The 23,559-nt window shown below is 31.3% G+C and overlaps 4 protein-coding genes across 6 annotated transcripts in view; 2 read left to right on the plus strand and 2 right to left on the minus strand.

Moving 5' to 3' along the window:
- Positions 1–749: 749 nt before the first annotated feature.
- On the plus strand, positions 750–5,498 carry LOC131957104 (phosphatidylinositol-glycan biosynthesis class W protein-like). Of its 2 annotated transcripts, none has more exons than XM_059321805.1 (5): positions 750–987; positions 2,897–3,452; positions 3,840–4,087; positions 4,318–4,459; positions 4,944–5,498. In XM_059321805.1, exons 1-5 carry the CDS (start codon positions 830–832, stop codon positions 5,331–5,333), a joined length of 1,494 nt encoding a protein of 497 aa, XP_059177788.1. In that variant the 5' UTR covers positions 750–829; the 3' UTR covers positions 5,334–5,498. The 2 variants fall into 2 exon arrangements, with proteins under 2 accessions (XP_059177788.1, XP_059177789.1); XM_059321806.1 differs by having other exon boundaries at positions 3,113–3,452.
- A 96-nt stretch (positions 5,499–5,594) lies between these two features.
- LOC131957105 (hydroxysteroid dehydrogenase-like protein 2) lies at positions 5,595–10,351 on the minus strand. Its single transcript, XM_059321807.1, has 8 exons — positions 9,956–10,351; positions 9,299–9,462; positions 8,462–8,675; positions 8,087–8,190; positions 7,852–7,953; positions 7,541–7,747; positions 7,180–7,365; positions 5,595–6,214 (listed from the first exon to the last, which is right to left on the minus strand). Exons 1-8 carry the CDS (start codon positions 9,970–9,972, stop codon positions 5,973–5,975), a joined length of 1,236 nt encoding a protein of 411 aa, XP_059177790.1. The 5' UTR covers positions 9,973–10,351; the 3' UTR covers positions 5,595–5,972.
- A 139-nt stretch (positions 10,352–10,490) lies between these two features.
- Positions 10,491–15,605, plus strand: LOC131957108 (replication termination factor 2). The gene is made up of 9 exons (XM_059321810.1): positions 10,491–10,576; positions 10,648–10,739; positions 12,932–13,026; positions 13,236–13,326; positions 13,484–13,620; positions 13,728–13,806; positions 13,996–14,112; positions 14,333–14,381; positions 14,961–15,605. Exons 2-9 carry the CDS (start codon positions 10,671–10,673, stop codon positions 15,266–15,268), a joined length of 945 nt encoding a protein of 314 aa, XP_059177793.1. The 5' UTR covers positions 10,491–10,576; positions 10,648–10,670; the 3' UTR covers positions 15,269–15,605.
- A 172-nt stretch (positions 15,606–15,777) lies between these two features.
- LOC131957106 (collagen alpha-1(IX) chain) overlaps positions 15,778–23,559 on the minus strand; it is a 34,673-nt gene continuing 26,891 nt past the window's right edge. The window contains exons 8-11 of one of the 2 annotated variants that reach the window (XM_059321808.1): positions 23,294–23,395; positions 21,771–21,860; positions 20,503–20,580; positions 15,778–19,075 (exon numbers count right to left, since the gene is read on the minus strand). In XM_059321808.1, coding sequence (XP_059177791.1) covers positions 18,888–19,075; positions 20,503–20,580; positions 21,771–21,860; positions 23,294–23,395 — 458 coding nt within the window. In that variant the 3' untranslated portion in view covers positions 15,778–18,887. The remainder of the gene's footprint in view (positions 19,076–20,502; positions 20,581–21,770; positions 21,861–23,293; positions 23,396–23,559) is intronic. The other variant, XM_059321809.1, reaches the window with a different exon arrangement.

The raw sequence follows: 23,559 nt of genomic DNA on the forward strand, positions 1-23,559 counted from the left end.
AGATAACTGTTTTAATAAATTGTAATAGTTTAGACAAGATTTTGGAAAAATATCAATGTTTTAAAAAAATTCAACTGCAATTTTGAGGGGGGTTGTAGGTTGAGGTGTGACGTCATTTTAGGGGGGGGGGGGGGTCTGGCTTTTTGTGACGAAGTGTGACGGAGGGGAGGGGGGAGGTAAAAATCGTCCAAAAAAGCGTGACGTCATTTATGGATGACCCCTAAGTCAAAGTCAAGTCCGTACTAACCCTGCAGAAGTTTTCCAATTTTAATCCTACATTGTCAAAATAAGTATTATTTTTTTCAGAATATATTAACTTTTTGTAACAGTTTCAGCTTCACTACAAGTCTACAAGATATGAAGCCTTCTTTGATATAATCTAAGTGAATATATTCAATATAAGCCTATTTCACGTAGACATGCAATTGAGAACATCAGTGTTTCTTCCATACATCTCTTCGGGGGGGTGGATGGAAATTTTTACAGAAAAAACAACTTCAAGACACTATTAAAAACTTAACAAATTGCATTTTGTTGAATACTTTTGTTTGGTTTATTCTATAAGTTTGTGACCCCCAGAAATCTCTTCGCGGCATTTCTGGGCACTGGGGGGTCTCGACTCTTAGACTGGGAACCCTTGGCAACAAAAATAGAAAGTTAACTCCTGCGATGAAGAGCGGCATGTAAACTATTGCGGTTTCTAAGAGAAAAGAACAAGTAAGGAAATAGAAGAAAATAACAGACTTTATTTATCCCTGTACTGTAGTCTGCTGTATGGCAAAAGCTAAGCTAACACAAGTTTTAAGTTCGCAATCTAATCAAAGTAAAAATGTCCTCTTATAAACTAGAGCATGAAGTATTTGTTTCAGGGCATAATGGCACTAGTTACACTGAAGTAGCAGCAACTACTGCTATTTCATGCATTGCTTGTTTTACTCGTGATTTATTTCTTCTCTCTTCTGCGAGCAAAACCTGGTTGAGGTTGAAGTAAGTGTAAAAGTAGTGTAAAACATATGGCATTCTTCAATATCCCCACAACATATTTTTTACTTGTATATTCCATTATCACACCCTTATTAAATGAACATATTTAAACATAGATTCTAAATAATAAAATATTAGGCCTAATTAATTATTATTAAATAAATAGGCCATATTTAGTTGTTTTTTTTAAATCTTTTCATGGAAAATAATAAATATTAAGCACTAACTAGGGAATATATAATTATAATATATATAAAGTTTATATTTATATATTATAAGCTAAATTTAATAAATTTAGGCCTTTTTCTTAGCCAAAATATTTATTAAATAATAGTAGGCCTAAACTAAGTAAAGTGTAAAATGAAAAAAAAGTAAAGGCATGTACTGTAAAGTAAGGCAAAGCCCTTTGACTTCTGGCCTTTTATTTTTTTTAAAATTGCAGCAAAAATGAAAGGTAATCTATAATTTTATCGTCCATGTCTTGTTGTGTGAAAGAAAGGTGAAACATTAATATGGCTTTAATACAAGTATTTTGTTATATATTTGTGTCAAATATAATATATAATTGAATAATAAACCAAAAGCAATGCCTCACTGTATCAATATAGGCAAGAAATAAAATTTAAACTGCTGTGTTTGAGAGATTAGCTATATTGCCTATATAAACAGCTGCTATCTGTAAATTAGAGTGGTTTCCCCTGAATCTCTGTCTATAATTTAACAAAAAAATAAAACCTAAACAAGATGGCTGCTAAAGTAAAGTAAACAAGCTTAGTTGTATCTGATGACAACATGGCTAATCTTTAATTAATACTGAAAAGTTTTAATAAAATTGTTTAAAAACAGGTACATGAAACATTTTTGTAACTTTTAAAACACAAATTCTCCTAAAAATGTGAAATTATTGCCAAAATTTAATGATTCACCTTTTTTCACATTACTAGTCTCGGACGATTTTATGTACCTAAAACGATCGATTACCAAAAGAAACTTTTATCAAGTAGATCTATATATTGATGCTTTTTGATATTCTACTAGATTTTACTTCCACTTCACTGGAATTCAATGCCACCTAGTATTTAGTTGATTTATGAAGGACAGAAAATCCAGGAGAAAGAATTAATATTCTCTTAATCTTCGTCACGCCCTGTGAAGAATAGGGCAGGATCAAATGTTTGCCATTCCACATTGGGCAAGCATCTACAATTTATGCCAGGTCTTGCGAGTAGCCTGCACTTCTTCTTCCATATCTCTCCTACATGTTCCCAGTGTTCTTCCTCTCCTTCGCTTTCCAGGTGGAGTCCATTTTAGTGCCATGTTTGGGAGTCTTCTTTTGTTCATGCAAAGGACATGACCCAGCTATCACCATCTCCTCATTCATACTTCTAAGACAATGTTGTTTAAGCTATCCTTCTTGGTATTTCCTTGTTCAGGATTTTGGCGTCCTAATTTATCCTGAGAATATGTTGGAGGAATCTTCTTTTAAAACCTCTGAGGCGGCTCTCTACTTTCTTGTTTAGTGGAGTACAGAATGTACATTAGACATGTAAATCCTTATTTTGGTTCTCTGCTGCAGTGAGGATGATTTCCAGATCTTAGCAAGTCTGTTGAAAGCCTGTGCTGCCATTGCTATTCTAGTGGCTGTTACACCCTATTGATATATCAATATTGAATAAAATATTTATTTATTGAATATTTTAGTAATTTTAGTTAATTGATTAGGAAAATACTTCACTTCTGAACTAAATTAATTTTTTATCTTCATCTTAAAAATAAATCTGACATAGTGTGATTATTAAGTACTAAATTAATATTTGTTGTGTCTTTTTCAGACCAAGAATTTTATCTGAGTTTCTGATACTGATAGTGTGATTATTAAGTACTAAATTAATATTTGTTGTGTCTTTTTCAGACCAAGAATTTTATCTGAGTTTCTGATACTGATACTTCCTAACATCTTAAGTGTAACAGTGTTAAGTGATAACATTATTCCTTTTTTTGTTTGTTTATTGTCAATAAGTGTTGCCTACTGCATTTATTTAATTAAATCTCTTAAACATCAAAATATATCAAAGACACTGTATTCAGCAAATTTAGATGATAAAAAGGCATTTATTACATACTTTAGATCAGTCATAAACATTTGCACAGCAGTGGCAATACTAGCTGTAGATTTCCCAGTTTTTCCTAGGCGGCTAGCTAAAACAGAGATTTATGGGTTCGGAGGGATGGATATTGGAGTTGGACTGTATGTAGTCGCTAATGCCATAGTGAGCCCTGAAGCAAAACAGAAACCTGGCTCATCTGCACCAGTGTTGTCTCAAATGGGAAAGTCCATCATTTCATCTATACCTTTGATAGTGCTAGCTTTTGCAAGACTGATTGCAGTGAAAGGAGCAGATTATCATGAACATGTAACAGAGTATGGGGTCCACTGGAACTTTTTTTTCACCATTGTTGCTTTGAAAGTAAGTTGGAGCAATTTTTAAAATAATTTCTCCTCTTATACAAGAACCTTTCTTCTTAGCACTTGCTGCATTGAACAGAACAGACCTTTAAAAATACCAGATATTGTTCATTATAGAATGCTAGTGTTTTAATGATTATAATATGTTAAGTATAAATTGTAATTTTAGATGTAGTTAAGTAAATAAAATAAAAAATTATTTTAATTTAAACAATAATATATTGTAGATCTATAACATATTTAATATAATGAGATCTTTGATCAGTTAAAAAAAAATAGTCGTTCATTTAGTGAATTCATTCATCTTTTCATTATTTGTCAAGCATCTTATAAATGTTTTATCATGGTAATGAGATTCTTAATTGTTTTAGACTTTTTTATCTTCTAGATTCTGCTCACCCTGATGTATTGCATAATACCGATACAACTCTCAACATACTTTGCTGCGGCAATCTTACTTGTACATCAACTGTTTCTTTCAAGAGGTAACTCAGACTACATAGTAAATGGTTTGAATGGAAGAGGAGGAAGAGAGGGACTAGTGGACGCTAACAGAGAAGGCATCTATTCATTGCCAGGATACATTGTTATTTACATGCTTGGTGTAGGACTTGGAAAGCTTTTGTTCCAAAAGAGGTTGGTTGATTTAAAACTAATTTATTACTTTTCCAAACAGCTATTTTTTTTTAGAGTTAGAATAAATGCTAATTGTTTGGACAACCAGTAATTATTTAATTTTTACCACTCAAAACTAAATATTAAAATCAAATCAAGACAAAAATGCTGAAATAAATATACTATTTTATTTTTATAACCTTACCTATTTTAGGTTTGTGTGTTATAGAAATAATCATTTTTTGTCACAGAAACAATTTGAAAGATTGGCTAGATGCAGCTAAGCAGATAGCAGTGCTATTTCTGTTATTTTTAACTTGTTTATTGTTGACACATCAAGTAGTAGAGCCAGCTTCAAGGCGTTTTGCTAATGCAGCCTTTGTATTTTGGGTGGTAAGTCTGTCTGGTGTTTATTGTGTTATCAGTTTAAAATAGTTTAAATAACCTTAATTTAATAAATACAGACGTTATTTAGATATTCTTTAAGTCTGTTTAAGTACAAACTCATTGGATTGATCTACACATTTATTACATTAGATTGATGTGGTTTATTAAAAATAATGCCTTTGTTAATTTTATCTCTGTTAACAATAAAAAAAAAGAAATTGATTTCTGCCTTTAAATTTTACATCTTTTGATGAATGGTGTTAGCCCAGTGTTAGGATACCAAATTGACTACTGGTCACAATTAGATTTTAATATTGTTTCCTAGGATAGGGCACAAGCATTCTACCTCCATCTAATGTTTATTTATTTGAGAGAACTGAAGACCATTTTATTCTGTAGTCTTAGTTTTATCTGCAGACTGGGGAGGTAGTTACTTATGTTTCACTGTGTATTCCCTGATGCAAATTGTCAAATACTATTTATTTCTCAGATGAACCTAAGCTGCTTGATGATCTTGTTGTGTTTGCTGGGTGAGATTGCCACCACATACATTAAAGCTCTACAGAAACAAAATACTTCTAAACAATTGGGAAAATCTTTGCTCAAGAACTCATCAGATCAAGCAATATCAAAGAAAGATCAGCAGAGGTCCCAAAATGACCCACCTCTGTTCAATGTGTGTATGATGGAGGCAGTGGCATTCAATTCTCTCTTGTATTTCCTGCTTGCAAATCTCATGACAGGTGTAGTTAACATGACAATCTCAACCCTACACACATCTGATATATCTGCTGTTGCCATTCTTGTAGTGTATATGTTTGCTTTATCAGGCATTATTGTTTTCTTCAAGTCTAAAAATATTTCTACCAAAATATGGTAGTTCAAAAACGTACTGCTAATTGTTGAAATATCTATGCAATATTGAAATACATGTTACAAACTAATCAATAATCATTCCTTTTTTAATATTGTATGTTTTGACATTCAGCAACATGATTTCACAGTTAGTAGTGATTATAGTAATGAATTGTATCAATTTATTGTTCTCTAGAACCAATGCTATGGTTAGTAATGTTAGAGTACAAAATATGTTTCACTATGTGGAACTGTACAGTGAATATAATTTATAAACAATTCAAACTCATTGAAACCATTTTTATTATAAATATAACATTTTATATATGTAAACATGAAAAACATGTTTTTTCTTTTAGATTAGTGAACACTGCAACAGAATTTTATAAATTCCATGGCAGTTACTTTCCAGTTTTTATTTAAATTAAATTTATTTGGAATTTAGAATCCAACAAGTTTGAAAAACCATTCTAAAAATGAATTTAAATAACAAAGAAAGTTTGTTCCTATAAAAATTGTGAAAAGATGTAGGCTTATTTGAAAAATAGCATACATCCAATAATGATTGTAATAATGTTTGCATAATGATTTCATAGTATCTAAAATAAACATTTTACAATGTAAATCACAACACATTTTATCACAATTTTTGTCAATAAAAATATTATAACTTGGACTTTCTCATATTATTCATGAGTTTTTCCAATTTCATCGCTGCTTTCAAATCTCCTTTAATTTTAAGTTTTCCAGACATAAAGGCAGTTGTTGCACTTGCTTTACCAGCAAACATGTCCAGGAATAATTTGCTGTCTAAGGTCATATTGCAATCTGCATTTTCCAGTGGTCCTTGTCCTAATGAGCCTGAGCCATTTTTCAAGTCGAGGAACCAAGTGCCACTGTTATCACCTAAAATAGATGGGGAAAATAACTGGTTCAAAGCATTTACAAGAAAAGTTTTTTTTCAATATTTTTGGTACAATAATGTTACTGTCAGAATGTTGGGAAAAATCTTGTGAGAAAAATAGACCATTGATGGTCCAGTCTAAATAACATTAGGTATGGTAGAGTCTAGTTACAGACTGATATAAAAAGAATACATTTCCCATAAGTATACCTATTTTCATGTATGAAATATTGTAGTAGGCCTGGTTTAAATTACAATAATCGTATTGCCAATGTAGGAAAAGTGAGTAGATTAGAAACAATGTTTTTTTGCAATTTGAATATTATAACCAATATAAGAACATAAAGGGAGTGTATAGTAGATGTCTAACCCTGCAGTAGCTAGCCTTTTTTACTTTTATTTTATTACCTATTATGCATTCAACAATACTTAAGTATTGAGTTACCTTCTATTTCTACTAAAATGGACTGGAAATCTTTTAACCATGTTGCTTAAAAGTGCAGGCTACATAAATAACAAGGTTAAGTGACAAGTCACCAGTCAAAATGAAAACACTTCTTCTTCTTCGTTCTTAATTATTAGTGTTGAAGGGGATCGAGATTTATCTGCCAGTGGGTTTGAACTTGAGACTGTTCGAATTTATCAACCATGAGCTTTTTTGCCGACTCGACCACGCCTTCAACACAATTAAGCGTTACGTGTCAACTGGTTATGCTCCATTGAGGCCATTGACTCCGATTTCAGCCTGCTTTTCTTTTTGGATTTGCTTCCATAGCCTTTGTCCAACCAAGAACAAACTGCAAGACAGCAGTTGTTTGATTTTGGAGTTGTCTCTCCTAGAAGAGTGGCTGTCCCCAGCTAACGAGCCTCATCTGCCCGAGGGTTCGAACTCGAGACTTTTCGGTTTAGCAATCATGAGCTTTACCGACTCGACCACGCCATCCCCTAATGAAAACACAATTCTTACCACTTAAATCAAACTGATAACTTGCTTTCATGTCTTTGACCAAATCTTCAGATAAAAGACTTTCTATTTGTTTGAATGTCTGTGCCACACCTGATGAAGATTCTTTAGGGCTAGCTTCAGTCTTTATTTGACTTTTTATAGCTGCTGCATCGGTGTCCAAGAAAAAGTCTGGCAACAAGGTTTTCCCTACACAAAAATTAAAAACATGGATTTAATTTGTATCAGTTGAAACGTTATGATTACTACACATATGCGTTTCAAACAGTTATCTGATTCTATAAAATAGTTGTACACATTTATTTGACATAGGTGAGTTTAAATTAGGCGGCTCACTTGTATTATAAAATTTGGAAAGAATTACCTGGTACACAAGCATAATTTTCTATGTCGCTGTCACTGACACCAACAGACTTTAAAACTTCATCATCAATGAAAAAGTTACCAGTGCATTTGCGACTCTCTCGACTGAAAATTACATAGGCTGCATCACTCATAATGTCAACTTTCCTGCATTGTTCTTTGACTCCACTGCCCCCACCAATCATCTCCATTGCTGCTGTCCATATAGCTAAAATAAATATTGAAGGCAATAGTCTATGACATAGAAAATAATACAACTTTTTAAATATGAACTAATTTAACTGTTTGTATAATGGTAGTTAAAAATCTAACCTGTACGTGGCCATAGGGCATTTACAGCAACCCCTTGATCACGAAATTCCTCTGCCATACCCAAAGCACACATGGACATACCATACTTAGCCATTGTGTAAGCTGTATTAATTCAAAGAATAAATCCTAGGTTACTGCCAAAACGAGTAATATAAATTGTATTACAGATTAATATGATTGAACTTTAATTAAATAAAAAAACAGATTTCAGCTTCAAATTGTGTGCACAACTTACCCACATGGCCTGCAAACCATTTGGGTGACATGTTCAATGGTGGACTGATATTAAGTATGTGTGGATTTGGGCTTTTTAACAGGTATGGCAAACAAGCCTGGGAACTAAAATAAAATGAGAATTTTTAAAAATCAAGTTATCATTTTTTTTAAATAGGTGGAAATTAAGTATATTCGAGTTCAAGCAAAATAATTACAAATATTCCTTCAAATTTAGAAAATAATTTTATAAAATTTGGCTTACGGTTGCAGACAAAAGATTTCCTTTTCAGTGAATCTACAAGCTAGTTTCATTAGAAGATGGATAGAACCATTAAATTATAATTTATTTTAATCATCATGTTATATTTTAAATTTTATTGTGAATTTCACAAACCATAAGTATGTTCCTCGAGCATTGACTCCATTCATAAGGTCATATTTCTTCATTGGTGTTGCCAGGGTAGGTGTCAGAGAAATAGCACTAGCGTTGTTCACTAGGATATCAATGCCACCAAACTTGGCAACCGTTTGCTTGACCGCCTCTTGAACTTGCTCTTCATTTCTGATGTCCACAATACACGGGAAACCCTTACCTCCAGCTTTATTCACTGTTAACAGATGAGGTTTACTTAGTTTGTTTGGGTTCAAAATTTTTAAACTGTTGAACTTAGTAATCTGCATGGTATTGTACAAATAAATCAGTCTCACTAAAATGCATTAACATTAAAAATGTCAATAAAAAAGAAAAAAAAACTACGTTTTTAAGTTGGTATTTCTATGATGGCTAACAAAGCATCATTTGGCGCATGACCTTCCAGTAAAAGGTCACAGACGAAGGCACAAGAGTTCCAAAATGAACTTCAACTGCCACATTTTCGTGACCACTGCAAGCCACCCAGATCGAGGCATCCGGCTGTGGTCAGGCATTGAGAGGAGTCGGCACCCCCATGTGACATTTCACAACACTCTGTGGTGCCCCAAACAAGGGATAAGGGATGATGAAGATTTTTATTTTAGATTTCTATGATCACTATCAGAAAGTATCAAAGCAATTTTTTGCTGTTATGGGTGGTACTATTGCCTTGGCCCTTGTCCTAACATTGAACCCTAGCACTGGACACAAATATGAACATAATGATAATGGCATTTAAAAAAAAAACCTAAATGGTCCGACAATGTGTAGTGCCTTATGAGAAATCATTATAAAATCAGCACACATAAATCTTAATACCTTCTTCAGCTGCTGTATAAATGGTGCCTGGAAGTTTTGGATGTGCTTCAGCAGTTTTTGCAGCAATGACAACATTTGCACCATCCTTAGCGACTTTCAGTGCAATCGCTTTCCCAATCCCCCGACTGGCTCCAGTAATAAAGACAGTTTTGCCTGCAAGTTTACTAAAATTTAAACAGTTGATTAATTTTAATACAATTTTTTTACTAAAAAATACTAAAATTAAACATCAAAATAGTCTACTACTCTCTATAGGCCTAACATTTTTTTTATTCTGCTCCAATCTGTGTAGGACATCCAAGTGCACCCAAATTAAAGGCCACGGGGTATAGACATAGGTAAACTCTAGATCTAGATTTAGATTCTACATCATTTGCCTCAGTGGTGGTTGGGGGGGGACGTTCTGACCGGGATTCAAAGGGTCGATTCTAAATATTATCCCACTTGAGATCTCTCTTTAAACTTTAAAACATTTTAAAGAATAATGTCTACTCAACTCTATAGTGAGTCTATAGGCTACACTATACTATACTATACTATAAATAGCAATAGGTAGGCCTAATTGTTTTTATTAATAGGCATATGGCCTATGGCCTATAGTCTATACTATTATTAATATTTTAATATTACAGTAAAAATTAATGTTCAATGGCCTACCCAGTATTTGCTGCCATAATTAAAAATTCAACGCAGACTTTGTGTTTGTTGATAAATTGTTTGGTTAAGTAATAAGTTGTGATCTAGGATGAAGTCAAGTAGCTAGACTCTAATAACTGACAAATACGACGAACTAGAATCTAGATCTAGCCTAATCTAATTTTGTGTTGAGTTTTGATATGAAGTGAGGTACCGAGGTTCGGTTCAGAGTTCTGCTAACGACCTTTGGACTTTTGAACTTCTCTTAGATCTAGAGTATAGATCTAGATCTAGATCTATATCTTTTATACTTAAAAAACTGCTTTTAAAACTGGTTAGGCTACCTAAGCTAAAATATTAGTACTACACCAACATCATATATATAGTCTAGTAAAATAGATCAAATCTAGGTTTTTAAAACATAAATACAATCCTTATCACCCGAGGAATATTTAATATTTATTTAGATCTTGATCTAAATCATAGTCTAGATCTAGAATAAAATTATATTTTAAATTCGAGAAAAACGCGAATCACTTTTTTTTTAAAAGAACAATTTTACAGACGGATTTCCGGTGTCTACAGTAAACAAAAACAGGAGTTGAATTTTTCATTAAAGTACAATACTAATCCTAGATCTACGTAAAATATCTATATTCTAGGAACTATTTAGTATAATATCTAGATCTATATAGATCTAGATCTATTCTTAGGTTGAAAAAAATCCTAATTAAAGATGGGATGCGATGGTGGTACGATTCCTAAGAGAGACGAATTAGTAAGAACAAAAAAGAAAGGAGAACAGGTAAATTTCTTGAAAAACGCTTTCTTTAATTTTAATTTAAAATTAAATTAAATTTTAAAAAATTGAAACTTTTGAAATTGCACTCGTCAAAGATATAAAACAAATGATACTCAGGGATATTAGTAATATTAAATATTAGACTGTGACTAACGCCCTAACCTAACAACGTTATGGTAAAACTCCATTTTAGCATATTTTATTCGCTGCTTCATGTTCACCTCCGGTTGAGCGTATTTTATTATAAACACAACCGAAACACACAAAAAATGTTAGGAAAACACTAGGTTTAGAGCTAGATCTACTTATTTTTTTTAAGTGACTACGCGTCTCGCAGAGTGTGGCCCCTAAGGAATAGACTACGCGTCTCGCAGGTTGGATTTGCCATCTTATAGTTGAAAATGCTTATTTTTTACTTCTCTATCACATCCGGTGTGGTTGAGTCAACAGTGTGCCAGCTGTAGACTGTAGTTCAGAGACACGGGTTCGAACCCGGGTTGGCACGACCGGTACTAGAATGAACACAAGTTCACGAGATCATCTGTCTTCATTTCTCTCTTCCTCCCATCCCCCACAAGCAAATTGAAATTTTTTTTTAAGTTCACATAGGATAAAAAAAATAGACTTAGATCTACTATCACGCATGCTAGATAGCTAGGCCTAAAGGTTAAAGGACAGTTTCATTTAGCTAGATTGCTACTAGATCTAGGACTATCATCTGACCCACTTATTGACACTACACTACTGTTTTTTTACAAGTACTAGACTCTTAGGTGTTGAAATAATATAGAATCTAAATACACGCAAACTCGATCTAGAGCTATGTCAACATTAAATTGTTACCACGAAAAAAAAATGGGCAGTCCTGATATCTTTTTTTTTAGAGCGCGTGCCATCTAGGGTAAAGATTAAGCGGAACGCTGAGCGAAGTGCGCAAGGGCGGTCTTACGCGTAAAGCGGCGCTAACCGTGCAAATGCTGCCTATTTTTTTGTATGAATAAAAGTTTTAATTAGAAAAGGTAGCCTAAAAATCATAAAAAAAGCATTAGGCTTAGGTAAGACAGTTCCAATTAAATAGCCTATGGTCATCAGTGTGATCGTCAGCAGGAGAAAAATTCCTACACAGTCGAGGGTTCACCATGAGTTCACATTGAATTTAATTTTATCAGCAAACATCATAGCTTGGGCAATTGCTATATGAAATTGTGGTGGACTCAGTTTTGGGGGTCATCATGAGTTCATAAAAGTTTATTTATAGTATCATGCATGGGAGATACCTGTAACAATACAAACTTAACCGCCTTGCAATTGTGAGTTTCTTACTTAACCCATTGCCATGAAAAGCTTAACTGATACATGAACATGGCACATTCAATATTCCAAATTAGGATTTTTCTCAAGACAAGAGTCAATTATCAAAAAGCTAAAACAAAATTCATAAAGAAATAAGCCCAATGTTTTCCTAACTTTTTTGTGTGTTTTGGTTGTGTTTATAATAAAATACGTTGAACTGGAGATGAACATGAAGTGGGGAATAAAATAAGCTAAAATGGAGTTTTACATAACAGTACTACTACTACTAACCTAAATATTAAACTATGAATCTAAATTCTGATGATTTTAGATTCCAATGTCCGATAATAGACTCTTCCATAAAATAGGTGTGTTGGGTTAGTAACCTAACACCCCTTTTTTAAAGAAGATTCTATTATCGGACACTGTTATAAAAATTCCCCCTTAATTCTAACGTTTGTTGTCAAGCTGAAAAAATAATTCTCTACCAGTCCAGTAGGCTATTTTTTCATCAAATAGTAACAACAGGATAGGCCTAGATGGCCTAGAATTAATTTGATTCAAAACACTCAAAAGAAAAAATAAGATAACTGCTGTAACTCAAGTTGAAAATAACTATGCCAGGCAGTCAAATAAATTGGTTCAAGGGGCAACCATGTATTTTATTTTTAGTACTTCCCTCTAGTGCAAAATACAACTATTTTTGGTTAAGTATTTATATAGGCTATAGGAAAACTATTAAAACATAGGTCTAGGCCTATATAATAAAGAAAAAAAACCAAATGAAGAATAGTCTTTAGTAAAAAGAATAGTTAAATGTCATTCATTTTAAACTATTAATTGCTTTTTACTGCTGCAATTGTTTATTATCTTACCTTTCTGTTATTTTTCTCTGTGTTCAGAAAGATAAAACCTCAGAACTAGCTTTTAAGTGGAAGCACTGTGCTATAAGTCAAGAAGTTTTGGTCAAACCAATTGTTGCCTGCGAACTTGGAAGGTAAACTTAGATTTAATATGTGCATCATATTCTAGATTAAATAAATTAAGTAGTTAAACCTAAACAAGAAGATTTTCTGTTGTTGAAATCTTCACAACATTGGTGTTTTTTTTTTATATCTGTGGTCAAAGTTTCTCTGTTGGTTTTTTGAACTTTTAGCTTCTTTATATAATTTGTTTTTTTCTTAAATTACTTTTTTTTTTATACAGGCTCTACAACAAAGAGTCAGTACTTGAGTTTCTACTTGACAGAACTAAGTTTGATGTAGCTTCTCAGTTTGATCATCTCAGAGGCTTAAAGGCAAGTATCAGTTACTTATCTTTTATTCCAATTTTAAACAAAGTAATAAATCAGTTTCTATAAAATCTTCCTTTATCTATTGTATTACAGTATTAGCCTTGGAAATTCAGCTTGTATTTTCTCTCATTTCTTTTCTTACTTGGTTATTTAATTTTAGGATATTAAGGAGTTAAACCTAACAGACAACCCTGAAAGTAAATCAAGAGATCCAGAGAAATGTGATGGCTATTCAGATCCAAGCATTTCCGACTTCATTTGTCCAGTAGTAGGTTTGGAGATGAGTGGAACTTTCAAGTAATTATGTTTTAAAGTTTTCTTTGGATTGTTTTAGGTAGCAAATAAAATCCACTTGTTATTAATACCGATATTAGCAAATGCTGTAAATTAGTGTTTATTTTTAGATTCTGTTTCTTGTGGTCATGTGGCTGCGTCATTTCTGAGAGGGCTTTAAGAGAAGTGAAGACTGAAACCTGTCATAAGGTACATAATCAAATTGATTTTTAAATATCACAAAGTTTTTTTATTTAGTAGTTAAAACAAAAGACATAAATAAAATGTGAAATCCCTTCTCATTACGTTAGTTAATTTAAACTATCATACATAATTTTTTAGCAGTACAAATATAAATATTTTCAAATTTTAAATTCTATTATTAAATTTTTTAATTAGTGTGGTAAAGTTTATCAAGGAGAAGACGATGTTGTCATTTTGAATGGATCTGATGAGGAAGTTGTGGAAATGAGGGCCAAAATGGAAAGACGACGAGCAGCTGCTAAAGTTTCAAAGGTGACAGAAAGGACATTTACTTGGCCAATGTTATCATAGAAATTAATTTGTAATTTTTAATCAATAGATTTGTTATACTTTTTATTATTTGAGTAGTTTAATGTCATTATTTAATTTACAGATTTCCTATACTTATTTTATTATTTGAGTAATATAATGTTATTTATGTGCACTTGAAGTAAAAATTGTTCAATATAAAGTGTTTTATCTAATCTCACAGAAAACTAAAAAAGCAGTGAAGCACAAATTGCCTGAACCAGCTTCAGAAGGTATAGTAGAAAACAGTTTAAAAACTTATTGTAGTTTAGTTTATCTGTGTAAAAATCATTGGCTGGTCTTTTTCAAAATCAGATACATAAAAGCGAAAGAAAGGTGTATGCATTATTTATGTTAATGAAGTCATTGATATAGAAAAGTTTTAAATCAGCAACTGTAAGGGGTCAATTTGGTGGTCGAGTAGATAAAAGCTCATGGTTGCTTAACCAAAAAGTCACTAGTTCAAACCCCTGTTCAGATGAGGCTCGATAGATAGGGACAGCAACTTTTTTTAGAAGAGACAACTGCTGCCTTGTAGCTTGTTCTTGGTTGGAGAAAGGCTATGGAAGCAAATCCAAAAGGAAAAACAGGCTGAAATTGGAGTCAACTACCTCTAAGACTCATAACAAGTTGACACGTAATACTTAATTGTGTTGTAGGGAATCCCTGCCTAAATAAAAAATTAGGAACAAAAAAAAAAATGAAGAAGCACCAGTAACTTTGTTATAGTTACTATGTTATATTACTTATATTGCTTCTGACAAAATTCTTTAAGTGTATACTTCAATGTATTTTTTAAAATCATAAACCAGGTGAAATTGCTTCAAAAAAGACCTGTGAGGATACCCCATCATCCTCTTCCTCATCCTCACCACAAAGTCAGAAATCCAAACTTGTAAATGGGCTCAACAAAGATGGGGCTAGTAGTAAGACTGGTGTAGGGAGACTCATCACAGCCAATGGGAAGCCAGCCACTGACAAGGGAAGTAAGCTGAAGACCAGCACCATTCAATCAGATCCCAAAACAAGCAAGACATTCAAATCTTTATTTACCACCTGTGAAGATGCCAAGAACAGAAAAGTAGCCCATTGGGTCACTTACAATCCCTTATATTATTAATAATTTTCTTTCAGGCCAGGGTTTCTTTCTTGAGCTCTAAACACAAATATTTAAACCCTTAAATATCTCATTAAAAACTGAAAATGTTTACTGTGAATAAAATATTTTTGCAAATTTTTTTTTTTACATTTGAGCAACGCATTATGTTTATTGTTCTTGTTATGCTGATTTTACCCTCACAATTTAAATTTATAACTCCAATACCATAAATTCATAAAAAATAGGTAAAGAATTTTTTTAAAGAATAACAGGCAAAATTCAGCATCCATATTCTAGGATTTTTTAAAAACTTTGCCAAATTAATATTTTTCTGGAATAAAAGTGTTGCACATTGAAATATGTTTGTTTCTTTTTGATTAAATATGTATTATATAATCTTAATACAGTGTCTATTTACCAACTGTACAGATGTTTTGAAAATAACCCACCTTTCTCATATACCAATGTTTAATACGATTTTATGAAAATCAGTTTTATCAACAGAAGAACACAAAAAATGTGATGATGCAGATTGTTAATTCAAAATTAATAAGTTTATTTTTTAATCATAGCTAGATAATACATATATTAAATGCATTTTGAAAGTAAAGTCATTGTTGTGTTTGCATAGAAGTAACAATCTGTTAAAGGCTTAACCTAAATAACACTCATATGTTTTACAATAATACAGATACCGGATATTTCTTTTTGTTAGTCTATATAAACAGTTCCACATAACAAGATGGAAACAAATTACACAGGAAATTTTAAACAGAATAACAGGTTACATATAAAAATTAAACACAAGTCAATCAGTATACTTATTATGTATAAAATGTTGATTGAACAATAAGCCATTTAAAAACCATCACCAGTTAAAATTGCATTCAGTGTTCTCTGGATATTTCTAGGCTTTCAAAACATTTTAAAATGCTTACAGAAAGCTCACAGCAATATTGCTAACTTTTTAAATGTTTAGTAAAATCTCTAATTTTCTAATATTCAACTTTTCTTAAAAATTAAAATGATTAACTTTATAGTTTTTAATAAATATAACCTAATCTTCAGCCAAACTATAAAAAAATCTCCCAAACCAAAGTGCTAACACTATATTGCAATCACACAATAGAATCGATAATAAGGACATATTTGTTGTTTAATAGCCCTTTGATTCTGAAAGAACATTAAAAAGTAAAAGTAAACTATGATACAAGAAGAAAAAAATCAGTATATCACACAGTAAGAAAACAAAAACAGGAAGAAATATTTGAATGTACAATGACTTTAGGTACCTTGTATATAAAGCAAATGGTCTAATTACATGAGGAAAAAAATCAACAAAGTAGATTTAAAAAAAAAAATCATAAACTTAAGTAACCTAATACATTGAGTAACACAGCTTTAGCTGGTGGCACACCCAGTGATATTCTAGGGCAGGACAAAGTTGTATTGCTTTAAGCAATGAGTATTTATAAACCAGATGTTCACAAGGATCTTATTTGTTCACGTTAAAAAGGTATACTCACCCTAAACACAAACATTATAAATTTTATTATTTAACTCGAGTTTCTTTTCTAAAGTATTCTTGATTCTACTTTGATCCTTCTTCTGTTTTTAAATTCTAAATGTCAGTATTGATAAATAAAAGAGATGACTATTGCAATGATGGTCAGCATATAATAACATGATATGGAATTACAGAATTACTGCAGAGCACCAATAAATGTAGTATAAAATGAATGAGTTATGTGAGGAAAAGAAGTAGAGCAAGTGGGTCAAAATAACTTAAACCAGTCTATAACAGTCAGTATTTCGTAACCTCGAGATCTTTTAGAAATATTTCCGTGTACTAAAAGTCAATGTTTTGTAAACTCAATATATTTTTTAAATATTTCAATCTAATGAATATGTATGTTCTAAAAAACATTAAGGTAACTGTTCTAAAGTTTTTAAGTAAGTTCAACCATACAATTTTGAAATACATGCTTAATTTTCTGTTTAAAAATCATTTTTCTTCAATGAGTTTGTCAAATGTTGATGTATGATGTTTTGAAAACAGGTAAACTCATGATTTAAAAGCCCATCAAGTTATTTATCACATTAAAGAACTGCAGCACTTGATAGAGAATTAATATTATAATTAGGTGTGATAAAAGACAAGTATGATGATACTGAATATTATGGGAACATACATTGAATTATGTCAGGTGTGAAGTTTAAAAATATTTTGCAGAGAATCATGCAATCACACATGTTCAATAATTTACTAATTTGTTACTGTTTATGATTTTAAACTTACAGAGTGTGTCAATACCTTTACAAATCTGATTACATTTTTTAAGAATCTCTTGAGCATAAATATTTTTTAAAGAAAACCCCTACAAACACAACTAATTAAAATCTTCCAGTGCAATAATTTACTGTCTATTTGTTCTTATATTATAATATTAGTTCAGCTATGTATTTTAGGAATACATTTTTTCTTTTATTAATTAGTCTATGTATAAAAATGTTCTTAAGCAGCTGACCAAATTAAAGAACGTGAAGAAGAAATTCTTAGAAAAACTGACCTGATACATCCAGAACAAGATTAGAATTGTACAAAAATGGGGACAAAGGTTTGTTCCCACAATAGAAGCAAAGATCACACACATTGAAATATAAACCATTATGTCAAAGCACTTTTAAATATCTCTTTCATTAATTGCATAAACAAAATCAACTGTATTCACCATTTTTAGAGGATAAATTTAATTAACTATAATTGAATTAAATTATACTAATTGCTTCTAATTTTTAATTTAACTAATATCAAGCTGCAGTTCTAAATACTCAGCAGTTAGGTTACACAAGAGATATTGCACATCCATAAATGATGTCTTGCTCCTGGGGTGAGGTGGATGGGGGTTCAGAATTTGTCATTTGGGATGAGAAAGAGTAACATAACAACACAATGACATTTTAAAAAGAAACTTTAGCAGTAATTTTACATTAAAAATATTGAACTAAAAATTCTTCAATACACCTGGTCTTGAATCAGGTTAGTTAATATTTGAGGGAAGAAATTTCTGTTACAAAAACAAAATGCTAATGAAGTGGTAGGGAAAGGAGGCTGAAGTATGACCACAAGGAAGGGTGTGGGGGGGGGGGGTGATTTAAAAAAAAATGAATGACATGATTTATGGACAATCATTTAGCTTAAAGTATATAATATAGCTTAAAATTTTTCTAATATTTCATTATTAGTTTAAAATTCTTATTTCTTTTTTTTATTACTTTTTTGTTATATGTTGAACCTCTGCACATAAACTTGTACACTTAAAAGTACATATGTAAAATATATATTAGAAAGTTTAGAACAAAAAAAAAGGTATTCAGAGAAAAATACATCAGATATATCACTGTGATGATAGAATAAATATAAATTATCCATTGCCGTATTGCAATGGTACCAGATAAACTGTCTTTCAATTTATGATACACTAGTCTAGAAATATACTGTTAACAATACCACACATAAAAAATAAATCAGTAGACAACATTCATTCTATATGTATATCTATCATACAATGTAAACTATAACCAATTTCTCACTTTCTTAACACAATAATAAGCCTATGCAATTTCAACAAAACTGTTTCTAAGGCCCTTTCATTGTATTTCTTGTCTGTGGTGGGTAAGCTTGAAAACCATAGGGGCAGAACTCACAGAATCCAGGTGGGCCAGGAGGGCCAGGTGCACCCCTATGGCCATGGCTACCAGGCATACCTGGTAAACCTCTCTCACCTGCTCTTCCTGGCATGCCTTCTCCCGGTGATCCTGGTGGACCTGGAAATAAAAGTTATCAAGTAGAACGTCATCAAATTAATGTTTTCAAGAAGAATATAATCAGGTTAAAGTTTTAAGTAGAGTGTCATCAAGTTATTGTTTATGTATAGTGTCAATAAGTTAATGTTTTATATATAGTTTCATTACGTTAATGTTTTATGTATAGTGTCATTAAGTTAATGCTTCAAGTAGAGTGTCATCAAGTTAATGTTTTATGTAGAGTGTCATCAAGTTAATGTTTCAAGTAGAGTGTCATCAAGTTAATGTTTTATGTAGAGTGTCATCAAGTTAATGTTTTATGTAGAGTGTCATCAAGTTAATGTTTCAAGTAGAGTGTCAGCAAGTTAATGTTTTATGTAAAGTGTCATCAGGTTAATTCTTCAAGTAGAGTGTCATCAAGTTAATTCTTCAAGTAGAGTGTCATCAAGTTAATGCTTCAAGTAGAGTGTCATCAGGTTAATGTTTTATGTAGAGTGTCATCAAGTTAATGTTTCAAGTAGAGTGTCATCAAGTTAATGTTTTATGTAGAGTGTCATCAAGTTAATGTTTTAAGTAGAGTGTAATTAAGTTAATGTTTTATGTAGAGTGTCATCAAGTTAATGCTTCAAGTAGAGTGTCATCAAGTTAATGCTTCAAGTAGAGTGTCATCAAGTTAATGTTTTATGTAGAGTGTCATCAAGTTAATGTTTCAAGTAGAGTGTCATCAAGTTAATGTTTCAAGTAGAGTGTTATTAAGTTAATGTTTTATCTATAGTGTCATCAAGTTAATGCTTCAAGTAGAATGTCATCAAGATGTTTTAAGTAGAGTGTCATCAGATTAATGATTTAAGTAGAGTGTCATCAAGTTAATGTTTTATGTAGAGTGTCATCAAGTAAATGTTTTATGTAGAGTGTCATCAAGTTAATGTTTCAAGTAGAGTGTCATCAAGTTAACATTTCAAGAAGAGTTTCATCAAGTTAACATTTCAAGAAGAGTTTTATCAAGTTAACATTTCAAGAAGAGTTTCATTAAGTTAATGCTTCAAGTAGAGTGTCATCCAGTTAATGCTTCAAGTAGAGTTTCATCAGGTTATGGTTTTCAAATAGGCTCGAGTATCGAAATTTTCATGTTGTTGTTAATTAAATTACACAAATCATAGTTGAACAGCATTTTATTAAGTTGACTACAACTTTGCTGCTCAATATTTTGTTATTGGTCTCAGTTTGTGACTCCCTTTGTCAATCATATGTACCACTCAAAGGCAACCAGATGTAGCTCAAACTTTCTTTCCTTTTGTTTAGTCCATTCAACAGTAAAGAAATGAGATAGTAAAGAATAGAAAGAAATGAGTATCTGCTACTTGCTCGTTATACTTAAATTAAGACATGTATAACTATCATTACCTCTGACATGGAGATTTGTAAAATGTCTTTATAAAATTAATTACCTGGTGGACCCTGGGGACCAAGTGGACCAAGAGCACCTTCACCTGTTTCACCTTTTTCACCTGGGGGACCTCGTTGACCTGATAATTATTCATTATAGATTAACACATTCTATTGTATTCGTAAGGTTATTTCCCTTTAAATTATACTATCCAGCTTTTAATACATTTCAAATTATTTTTTCTGAATTAATAAATAAAAATTATAAATTGTACCGTACTGATATATTATACAAAAAAATAATAAACAAACCACTCTAGTTTTAAGGATGTTAATTACCATCCGTCCTACCCTTCATTTATCAAATGCATCCAAACCGTAATGAGTTAAATATGCATTACATTTAATATCTTTTCAAGATCTCCAATACAAAAAGCTGTTCTGAATTTATTTCATGATATCCAAGGCATGTTATATTTTCTTCCACCAATGAGTTCAAACTAAATCTACATTCTATTTTAATTAGAATCTAAAAACATGCACAAAGGATAAATCCCCACTTTACAAAAAAATAACAAGCTACAAAAGAGCACTGACAAATGCCCATGTATGTTTCAGTTTTCAAAAGAACACCAGATATTCAAAAGTGTTTTCTGCTTATGGGTTATAAATTACAGATTAAAAAAAAAGTATTTAAACAACTTCAAATGTAATAATATAGTGCTTGTAGTTACCCTGTATATATCTTAACCTAAACCAATAGAAATATAGTAATCTTGAATAAATATAGCCTCAAGATTGATGTTTAAAAATAGCTTTTTATTATAGGTGTATCATTACTACCAATAAGTCATTAAAACTTCATAACTGTTATAATAAAGATAATGCTGTTAATTATTTAATTTTTTTTTAATGATAGCTTAATGAAAACCTAAGTTTCATATTATAGAGAGAAATAAAGTACAACATAATTTTGTTTACTATTTAATGTATTTAATTTAACATATTTAACATGGGCCAGTGTTCAGCAACTAAACCTACTACAGTGTTAATGAATAGGTTATAAGAATATAAACAATTTAAATTAAACTCTTCTTTAAAGAAAACCAAAACATGTTTCAATGAATGCTTCACTAAGTAAACAAAAACCAAAACTATATAGGATTGGATACATAAAGGGGTGTTTAAATAGATACACAGGAGTAACATCAAGGGAGAAATGAATATGCTGAATAGAAAAAAAAGAAATAATACACAGATAATATCAGAAGAAAGTAAAATAAATGAAAAGATAACAACAATAAAGAGATAAAATGATGAAAAATGTTACCTTCAGGGCCAGGTGGCCCCGCGGGCCCTGGTAAACCATGTAAACCAAGAAAGCCCCTTTCTCCTGGTGGCCCAGGAGGACCCCGATCACCTGTTTAGATATAATTGAAAGGAGACAAGGCAGGGAGGAGAGAATTTAAAATAGATGTGCAGGTTGATAAAAAGACAAGCAAATGAAAAGGGGAAGATAAATGAAGATAAACATTTAAAGTGAAAAGAATAAACAGTTATAAAAAAATGTCTAATTGAAAATTATCCTATATTATACTTTTAAATGATTTTTAAAAATAATTATAAATTATTGTAAGTAAGAGGTGCCTTTTTAAAACTATCATATTTTAAATTATTTGTAACTGCATAATAAATGTATAACTACCTAATTGTTTTAACTTTTATGAGAAGTTTAATCCTACATAATAGAAACTAATTATTTTTATTTTACTAAGTTTGTTTAAATTCTGTTATTGAATTATAAAAAACATCATATCATTAAAAATATAAAAAATAAGCATAAGATATTTGACAAAACAATATTTTTAAAAATAAAAGTGTAAGAACATGATGTGTGAAAATTGCTTATAATTTGTTCAAATTTTCTGCAAACTTACAAGTAACAATTTTCGTTAATGATTTTTTTTTTCAAACATTAAACTACAGTATTATGTTAAATTATTTAATAATACTGTATTGATAGTTTTTAAAACTAAAAATCCCTTTTCCGTAGCTATGTTTTTATTATTACAAAATAAATTTACAGAGAGCACTAATTTTTTTGTCATATTTTATGAGGACATTGTTTTCATGGGATTCTATAACATATATAAAGCAATTAGCTTTTAATTTGGGGGAAAAAATAACTTTTTTACTTGTTAGTTCATAAATCGTGCCTAATATGTGCTGCTATTGTAATGAACAAAGCATGCAGGTGATGATTTAAATAATTAACTAATTATTTCTTCATGACATATAAGGTGAACTCAAAACAAACAGGTTTTTAAATGGGGTTCAACAGTCAACATATTAATCCTACACACTTATTCCATCTGGTAAAATAGGCTAAAACTGTTTTTAAAAACTATTTTCAAAATTAGGGAGTAAAATTTAAATAAACAGCACACGTGCACACATTATAAATTAAAAACTGTAATCACTTAATCTGGTTTGGGAATAAGAGTTATCTGGAAAGCTAAAATACTTATATATTGCTGGATATGTAAACAATCTTAAGCTGTAATTTATCATTACCTTATTATTGCTAGCATTTTCATTTGCAAAAAGATATATGTATGTTTTTACATTTTATCTACTTCTAATCAACATTATTTGCAAGGAAATAGAAAGCTTAACTTAAAGTTTTATCAAAATTGCTATTAAATATTTTAGATACAACATTGCAATAAAATAGTAAGGGATGAAAAAATTAAAATTATCAGATGAAAAGCTGGGAAAGGTATAATATAATGCTTGAGAAATGGGAAACATGAAAAATGAAAATGGTCTGGACAGGAAAAGTTTCTCATTTACCTGGAGGCCCCGGAGGACCAGGTCGACCGTTCTTTCCAGCTTTACCTTGACCTGGTGGTCCAGGTGGTCCTTGCAAGCCCGCTGTCAAATCTTCTAACTGCTCTGTAGTTTTTTTAAATGCATGAGTTATCAGTAGTCACTACTTACAGACATATTTTCTATATATTTTAGTATGTAGGAGATCTATCAAACAGCTTGACCAGCCCCTCCCCCTCCAATCTCTCTGCAACTGGTTTCCCAATCCCAATCTCTCTGCAACTGGTTCC

Source organism: Physella acuta, unplaced genomic scaffold, assembly GCF_028476545.2.
Source record: "Physella acuta isolate Inbredline_101_S28 unplaced genomic scaffold, ASM2847654v3 ptg001207l, whole genome shotgun sequence".
Taxonomy (NCBI): Eukaryota; Metazoa; Mollusca; class Gastropoda; family Physidae; genus Physella; species Physella acuta.